This window comes from Chelonoidis abingdonii, chromosome 11 (genome assembly GCF_003597395.2).
Source record: "Chelonoidis abingdonii isolate Lonesome George chromosome 11, CheloAbing_2.0, whole genome shotgun sequence".
Classification (NCBI taxonomy): domain Eukaryota; kingdom Metazoa; phylum Chordata; order Testudines; family Testudinidae; genus Chelonoidis; species Chelonoidis abingdonii.
The window spans coordinates 1,888,145-1,896,303 of NC_133779.1; the positions used below are offsets into that span (position 1 = coordinate 1,888,145).

Below are 8,159 nucleotides of genomic sequence, written 5' to 3' on the forward strand. Positions count from 1 at the left end.
TGCTAGCCCAGCCCTGGTCCCCCCAGCCCTGCCGGTGCCCCTCACTCCCGACCCACAGCCCCTGCTAGCCCAGCCCTGGTCCCCCCAGCGCTACCGGTCCCCCTCACTCCCAACCTGCAGCCCCTGCTAGCCCGGCCCTTGCAGACACACAGCCAGCTGTGTGCCAGCCCATATTTCATGGCTGACGCTCCTTAGCCTGACCCCGTAGCCCGCTCCCAGGCTCCCGCAGCCACCTTGGTGCCCATTAATCCCAATCCGCAGCCCCTGCTACTCCAGAGCAGAGCCTCACAACAGGGCCCAGAGGCAGAGCCCTGCCCACCTGGCTGGCCGGGGCGAGGGAGGCTCTGGGCCAATCTCCCCAGCCCCCTGCACTAACCCCTCCCCCGCCACTCTGCCCGCAGCCGTGGGGGCCGCCTACGCCTTCAAGCGGGACAATGCCAGCCGGGCCGTGATCTGCTATTTCGGGGAGGGCGCAGCCAGCGAGGGCGACGCCCACGCCGGCTTCAACTTCGCCGCCACCCTGGAGTGCCCCATCCTCTTCTTCTGCCGCAACAACGGCTACGCCATCTCCACACCCACCTCGGAGCAGTACCGCGGCGACGGCATCGGTGCGGGGCCGGGGGGGGAGTCGGGGCTCACAGATCCAGGCCGGCACCTCGTGCCAGCCACCCACTAGACTGCTGTGACCCTGCCTCGTCTTGGGGAGGTCTCCAGGCACACAGTTGGGGTGCAGACCAGTCGCCCACTCTCCAGTGAGAGCCGGAGCCCGCTGTCCGGCTGCCCAGCCCCGGGGCATGACCCCTTCCCACTCCTCCGTCCACCCCTCTGCCCCCTGTTGGGAAGCCAGGCCGCGCCCAGCCCAGCAGATGCCCCCTGCGGTGCCCCTCACTCAGTCACCCTTTGGGGGGGTCCTGGGTTCCCCAGCATGGGTCAACTCCTCCCTTCTCACTGCCTGGTCTCTGCGTCAGGTGACTCAGCTCGTCTCCAGGGCGACCCCCAACCCCATTCTCCTGGGCAGGGGTGGGCCCGTGTCTCAGACGATGCCACGGCAATGGCTGGGCACTTCAAGTCAACAACCCGTCAGGGCGATTCCTTTGCCACCAGCCAGTGGCGCGTTGGCCCGGCTCCTGGGTGGGGTTTGCAGCTGGAGAGCCTGGGGGCTCCCCCAGCACCCTGCAGTGCACAGAGCCTCCCGTTGGGCACGGGGAGGGGAATTGGAGTGGGGGGCTGGCCCTGGGGCTCAGCGCATGCCCAGCGGTGTCTCTCCACCCCCAGCGGCCCGTGGCCCCGGCTATGGGATCATGTCCATCCGTGTGGACGGGAACGACGTCCTCGCCGTGTACAACGCCACACGGGAGGCCCGGCGCCGAGCCATCGCCGAGAACCAGCCCTTCCTCATCGAGGCCATGACCTACAGGTGGGGCGGGGCCAGGGGCGGGGCCACAGGGATGGGGCGGGGCAGCCCAACCAGGGGGCGGGGCTCACACCTTGATTCTCCTCCTCCCCCAGGATTGGGCACCACAGCACGAGTGACGACAGCTCGGCCTATCGCTCTGTGGACGAGGTGAACTACTGGGACAAGCAGGACCACCCCATCTCCCGCCTGCGGCACCACATGGTGGGCAGGGGCTGGTGGGACGAGGAGCAGGAGAAGAGCTGGAGGAAGAAATCCCGCAAGAGGGTGAGTGAGGGGGGTTCCCCCCCGGGATCCCTCAGCCCTGGCTGCCCATGGGGCTTGGCTGGCGCCCGGTGTAGGGAGGCTGGGGAGAGTGACCCACTCCCGGCTCAGCCCGAGCTGGCACCCTGGAGGTTAAGAGGAGGGGAAGGCTGGGAGCCAGGACGCCTGGGTCCTGCCCGGCTCTGGGAGGGGAGTAGGGGCTAGTGGGTGTTGCACAAGGGCTGGGAGCCAGGACGCCTGGGTCCTGCCCGGCTCTGGGAGGGGAGTAGGGGCTAGTGGGTGTTGCACAAGGGCTGGGAGCCAGGACGCCTGGGTCCTGCCCGGCTCTGGGAGGGGAGTAGGGGCTAGTGGGTGTTGCACAAGGGCTGGGAGCCAGGACGCCTGGGTCCTGCCCGGCTCTGGGAGGGGAGCAGGGGCTAGTGGGTGTTGCACAAGGGCTGGGAGCGAGGACACCTGGGTCCTGCCTGGCTCTGGGAGGAGAGTGGAGGCTAGTGGGCGGAGCAGGGTGTTGGCTAACGCTGCCTCCCCCCATCCAGGTCATGGAGGCCTTTGAGCAGGCAGAGCGGAAGCTGAAGCCCAGCCCGCAGCACCTGTTCTCGGATGTGTACTGCGAGATGCCCTCGCACCTGCAGAAGCAGCAGGAGGCGCTGGCGCGGCACCTCCGGCTCTACGGGGAGCACTACCCCCTGGAGCACTTCGAGAAGTGACGCCCCATGGCGGGGGAGCCCGCTCACCTCATCCCCTCCTGCACCCGGCAGCTGCCTCAATTTCCCCTGGCCGCGCCGTGCCGGGGGCAGGGTTCCCCGGGTGTGAGCAAGTCCTGTCGGGGGCGGGGGGGGAAGGGGTGTGGTCACTGGGGCAGCGGGAATTCCTAGCTCGGACAGAGTCCCCCCCCAGGCTTCACGGAAACCCCATCTCTGGGATCTCTTCCCCTCCCACAGGCTGGCAGGTCCCCTCGCTGTCCTGCCTGCAGCCTCCCAGCCCAGATTTGGGGCGCCCGGGGCCCTAGTGGGCAGGGAGGGGAGAGCTTGTCCCTGGAGCTGGGGGGAGCTGCCCCAGGCAGGAGCAAGGAGCCACTTCACTGCGTGGGCTGGGCACAGAGCTCGGCCTCAGCTGGGAGACTCGGGTGAGTGGCACCATCTACCCTGTGTCTGCCTGCCAGCCGGGGGGACTTGCCCTGTGCCCCTGGGCTGGGGAGGGGCAGGGTGTTTTAGTGCAAGCTGGTTCTGCTTCCTAGGCTCGGGTGAGAGGTGGCGGGGGGGGGTTGAACCACGGTTCCTGGCGAGTCGGCCCAGCAGATCCGGTCCCTCGCCGGGCAGCCCCCGGGCCCCAGGCTCTGTCACACGTAGGATAGTCAGGGGCAGCGCCCATCATGCTGTTACATGGGGGGCTGGGAAATCCGGCTCGGGCTTGGAGCCAAGTGGCCCTGGGGCCTGGTGGGTCAATAAACTTTCTCTGTGCTAAGAGCTCCCGTCTCTGCATCCCCTCGTACCTGGGCAGCCAGTTCCCCGCGGGTCACAGCCTCTGACACAGCCCTGGCCTCGGGGGGTGGGGGTCCCAACCCGAGGAGTCTCCGCTCCTGGCTGGGCTTAGCAGGCAGGTCAGACATGGGGAGCGGGGGGGGAGGTTGCTGGGGTTAGAGGTGGCAGGAGCCCTGGGGTGGGCCTCCCAGAGGGGAGCGTCTTCTACCTGCACCAGGGGGAGGGACCGGATCCGAGCCCAGCCTGGGGCGCCAGGGGGACCCCGGGCCGAGGGGACCAGCCTCCCCCGCCCCCGAGGAGCAGCAGTGGGGGTTACGGGGCCAGCACGGGGCTCCCCCTGCCAGCGGATTAGATGCTGCGCTGCCCCTGGGGAGAGGTGACAGAGTGTAACCATCAGTGCAGCCTCCAGGGGGCGCTAGCGGGGGGGTGACATGCAGGGGGCACATGGGGGTTTGCCCTGTGCCAGAGCAAGACTAGTTCACACCAGGGACTAGCAGCCAGACCTGCCCCCACAGCTCTGCCGGTGCCCCTCACTCCCGACCCGCAGCCCCTGCTAGCCCAGCCCTGGACTCCCCTCAGCTCTGCCGGTGCCCCTCACTCCCGACCCGCAGCCCCTGCTAGCCCAGCCCTGGACTCCCCTCAGCTCTGCCGGTGCCCCTCACTCCCAACCCGCAGTCCCGGGCTCCCTCCACAGCCAGGTCTGCTGCACTCAGTGGCTGGCCAGGGCGGGGGCAGATGGGGAATTGCACAGAGCGGGGCCGGGTTGAGGAAGTGCCGCTCCATTCGCCCCCCTGCCAAGCAGCGAGATCACAGTCTGGCCAGACACTCTTTAATGGCCCCTCCGGGAACAGCAGAGCCGTGCCCCCCGCCCCAGGCACACACAGCTCCCGCCCGATTCCAGGCCCTGTGCCCGCCTTGGAGAGGGGGGGCTGGGAAAACGCAGCGGGAGGGAAGAACCGAGCCCACGTTTCCATTCTCTTGCCCTGCCGGAGCCCCCGCTGCCCCCCCAGCTCAGCATTTCAGCTGGGGGTCATGCAGCTGCCGCCACAGCCGCACGGTCTGCTGGGGGCTGCGGCGATGCACCAGGAGCAGCTTGCGGTGCGCGCAGGGGTCGGCCCGGTCCTTCTCGGCGATGTCGAAGGTCTGGAACGCGGGGTGGGCCTCGGCCTGCACCCCCAGCGCCTGGAAGCACAGCCCGGTGTAGACATCGTCGATGGGGTACAAGGCCACGTGCTGGGCCACCAGGAAGAGCGCCGGGGCCAGGCGGCCCGAGAAGATGTAGCCGGCCCCGCCGGCGTAGGCCGGGTAGGGCCCGGCGTAGAAGGACTCGGGGATGTAGTACTTGCTGGTGCCCTGGCGGAAGGGGGCGGCATGGGCCATGACCTGCCCCGTGTAGAGCGCCTGGGCCCGGCGCCCGGGCAGCGCCCCCAGGTACTCCAGCACCCGCGGCATGTTGATGAAGACGTCGTCGTCGCCCTTGAGCACGAAGCGGGCGGTGGGGCAGTGCGCCAGCGCCCAGCCCAGGAAGAGCAAGTCCTTGAGGGTCAGGTTGAAGAACGTGTCCTCGAAGTCCCACACCAGGACGTCGCGGTAGGCCCGGCTCTCGTAGGCAACCAGGCGCCACAGGTCAGGCTGGTGCGGGCCGTGGGCCGTGCCCATCAGGAAGAGGGTGCGCACCGGCCGCCCCCCGTGCTCCCCCTCCCGGCCCCAGGTCTCCCGCACGGCCTGGCGGGCGGCGAAGTTGCCCGGCACCGATTTGATGGCCAGCAGCAGGAAGGTCCGGTTGCCGGCGCACTTGTGGGGCTGGTTCACCAGCAGCGGGAAGCTGCGGCATTCGGCGTGCAGCACGAAGCGCTGGTGCTGCTCTGGGTACGAGGCGAAGTCGCTGATCTCGGCCGCCGCGGCCGGCCCGTCCCCGCAGCCCCGCGTGCCGTTGGCCAGGCCCCCCTCCAGCGCCCGGAAGAGCCCGTGCTGCTGGCGGTTCCAGTAGGCGTCCGCCTCGGGCACGGTGCTGCGCAGCCGTTGCAGCGAGGCGTTGAGCCGGAGCAGCAGCCCCACCGGGTCGTCCCCCAGCGGCTCGGCCAGCGGCTCGGGAGTGGTGGGCCAGGCGGGCTCAGGGGGGGGCAGGCTCTCGGGCTGCTCCAGGCTCCAGTCCATATAGGCCTTCAGGGCCAGCAGCGTCAGCAGGGCCAAAGCCACCGTCAGCAGCTTGGTCCCCTTCATGGTCCTCCGCCATCACGGAGCCTGCAAGGGAGGAGGAGGGTTTTCTGTTGGTATTTGGTATCGTTTAGAATGAAGGCCACAGACTAAGGAGAGAATCACGCAGCATGTGCTACGTGTAGGGCTGTGGGGTGGCCCAGCCCCCTTTCAAACAGCAGAAAGGAATGGTCTCGTGGGCCCACTGGGAGAGATGCGGCCGCCAGAATCTCTCTGGGGCCGGGATGATTTCAAGGCAGGGAGGGCCTGGGAAGGTCACCACTTGGCTGTAGGTTCAGCATGTTCAGATACATACAAGCAGCCCCGGGTTGTTTTTCTTCTGCATTGACCTCGATGTTCCCGATCAAACCGCCGCGTGTGACCGAACTCTGCTCTGTGCGGCTGAGGAAGGGGTGTTAGGAGAGGAGCGAGAGGGGGGCAGACTGACGGCTCGGGACAAGGGAGCTGTGGTCAAATCCCGCCTGGGGTGACTCAATGAAAGAACCAGATGAAGGACAATGTCAGAAAACGAGCCCTCGTCAAACCATTGATCACAGCCTGACGCGGCAAAACTCACTGGGCCCGATGAAGGAAAATCACTGGGGAAATGAGGGGGCCTCGCCAGGAAACTTTGTCCTGCCAAGACTTCCCTGGAGCATCGTGTCGCGACCGACAGGCTGGCTGCTCCCTACCCGTGAGCAAGGGACCTGGCCACTAGATTGAGCCAGAGTCTGGACCATGGACTGGCGGGATGGGGTGTGTGTGTGGGGGGGGTGTGATTAAATGCATATGCTAATTGTTGTATCTCCAGTAACCGGGGCGTGTTGTCTTTCCCCCCCAGAAAGATCCCATGTGCCTCTTATAAGCATCCCAGCCCCAGGGAGAGGGGGGTTAGGAAACAGGGCTGGGAGGACTGCTGGGTCTCTCACCTGCATGACCGCGATCAGTTCCCGCCAGCAGCGGGACACTCTCTCGCTTTGTGACGTGCGGACATGTTCCACCCCAGAGCTGGCTGCATCTCCATGCTGGGGAGAGAACCACAGGAACGAAAGATTAGCTGAGGGGCCCTCCTGGCACAGACAGGCTGGGGATGATGCAGAAGGGCACCCAGGAGGGAATGGCAGGGGATGAGGAGCCCGTGGTGCTCTCAGGCAGCATTTAACTGGGGAGCGAGATTCCCCTGGGCTGGTGCCTTCCACTTGCCCATCATCCGCCCTGACACGGCCTCCCCGGCGGTCCCCTCCTCCCAGGTCCACTGGGCTGTGCTGGGAGGGAGAGGGCGATTCCTGCCTGCCCTGTGCAGCCAGCCGCCTGCCCTGAAGCAGGAGATCTGGTTGCCTGGACAGGCCGGAGCATGTGGTGCTTAGTGACCATCGTTCCTTGGAGCCTGAACAATCAGCACATGTAAGAGTCTGTTCTGAGCTGCAGCAAGCTCTTGTCACAGCTAAAAGGGGCTTTTTCTAGGTGGCTAATGGAGCAGATGAAATGGAGTGAAACACACCCAGAAACCCTAGGTCGTACAGACACCTCCCCTGAGGGATAGCTCAGTGGCTGGAGCACGGGCCTGCCTGACCCAGGGGAAGGGATAGCTCAGTGGCTGGAGCACTGGCCTGCTAAACCGAGGCCTGTGAGTTCAGTCCCTGAGGGGGCCATTTGGGGATTGGTCCTGTTTTGAGCAGGGGGTTGGGCTAGATGATCTCCTGAGGTCCCTTCCAACCCTGATAATCTACGAGTCTATGAAATCCTAGGCAAGACCCCACAGCCCTGCCAGCTAGAATAGCCCAGGGGTCTCAAACTGGGGGTTGGGACCCCTCAGGGGGTTGCTAGGTTACTACGTGGGGGGTCCAGACCTGCCAGCGTCCACCCCACCCCCCGCTTTGCCTCCAGCCTTTCTAGTGGTGTTAAATATGGAAACAGGTGTCTAGTGGGGGGGGTCGCACTCAGCGGCTCGCCTGCGAAGGGGTCACCAGGACAAAAACTTGAGCCCCGCTGGGCTCTCGGCTAAGCCCGCGTAGCGGTTCCGGAACTGCTCGCACGGTGCAGTCGCTGGAACCGGGCCGGAGGGGCAGCAGGTCCCGGTTCGGTTTAAAGCAGCTGGGAGACCAGAGGACCCCAGACAAATGAGACCCGTGTCCGATAGTCGTTGGGATCCCCCCCCCCCCGCCACCTCTTTCCGCTCGACTCCCCAAGGACTCGGCTTGGCTCCAGCCGCTCGCTCGGGGGATCGTTCTCTGCCTCCGGCCTCGCTGCCCCGAGGTGCCCAGAGAAACGCAGCGGGGCGGATGCAGGGGACATCACGGCCCCAAAGAAACCCAGAAACCCTGGTGTCCGGGCCGAGCCGAGCCGAGCAGCCCGTGTCGGGCGGCCGGGGCACGTAGCCGGACCGCGCCCTGGTCTGTGATTCCGCTTCCTCTCGGCCTCAGCGCTAGTTCGGTAACCGACGGGCTCCCCCCAGGCAGCCGCCCCCGGCTGGATTCCCTCTCCCCGCGCCTCCTGCCCGATACATGTATCTTCTTTAGCACAAAAGTCCCGTTTCCAACCCTGCGAGTCACTGACCTCTCCGCTCCCATCGCCCACGGGAGAGCCCCCCACCCGTGTTAATGGCTCGCGTCAAGCTAGGCGCTGCCCCACTCCACGCGTGGCCTTTCGGCTTCCCAGGGTTAATGTTCAGGATTCACTTCACTTCTTCCCTAACCGTCCTCCAGGCCGGCACAGCCCGACGCACGGATCCGGCCACGCAGCCTCCCGGCCAAGGGCCCCCGAGCCCCCGCACGGCTCCGAGGAACACGCCAACTAGCCGCCCT

General features: G+C 66.6%; 2 protein-coding genes across 2 annotated transcripts in view; one reads left to right on the forward strand and one right to left on the reverse strand.

Moving 5' to 3' along the window:
- BCKDHA (branched chain keto acid dehydrogenase E1 subunit alpha) overlaps positions 1-2,444 on the forward strand; it is a 6,300-nt gene extending 3,856 nt beyond the window's left edge. The window contains exons 3-6 of the mRNA XM_032795616.2: positions 220-608; positions 1,276-1,417; positions 1,510-1,681; positions 2,215-2,444. Of these exons, the coding sequence (XP_032651507.2) occupies positions 220-608; positions 1,276-1,417; positions 1,510-1,681; positions 2,215-2,385 (874 nt within the window). The 3' untranslated portion in view covers positions 2,386-2,444. The remainder of the gene's footprint in view (positions 1-219; positions 609-1,275; positions 1,418-1,509; positions 1,682-2,214) is intronic.
- Positions 2,445-4,087: 1,643 nt separating this feature from the next.
- On the reverse strand, positions 4,088-6,376 carry B3GNT8 (UDP-GlcNAc:betaGal beta-1,3-N-acetylglucosaminyltransferase 8). Its single transcript, XM_032795665.2, has 2 exons — positions 6,285-6,376; positions 4,088-5,403 (listed from the first exon to the last, which is right to left on the reverse strand). The coding sequence occupies exon 2, from the start codon at positions 5,380-5,382 to the stop codon at positions 4,171-4,173; it is 1,212 nt and encodes a 403-aa protein (XP_032651556.1). The 5' UTR covers positions 5,383-5,403; positions 6,285-6,376; the 3' UTR covers positions 4,088-4,170.
- Positions 6,377-8,159: the final 1,783 nt, after the last annotated feature.

Coding starts and splice junctions, on each gene's coding strand:
- B3GNT8 (XM_032795665.2), bottom strand. CDS start 5,382: ATGAAGGGGACCAAGCTGCTGACGGTGGCTTTGGCCCTGCTGACGCTG.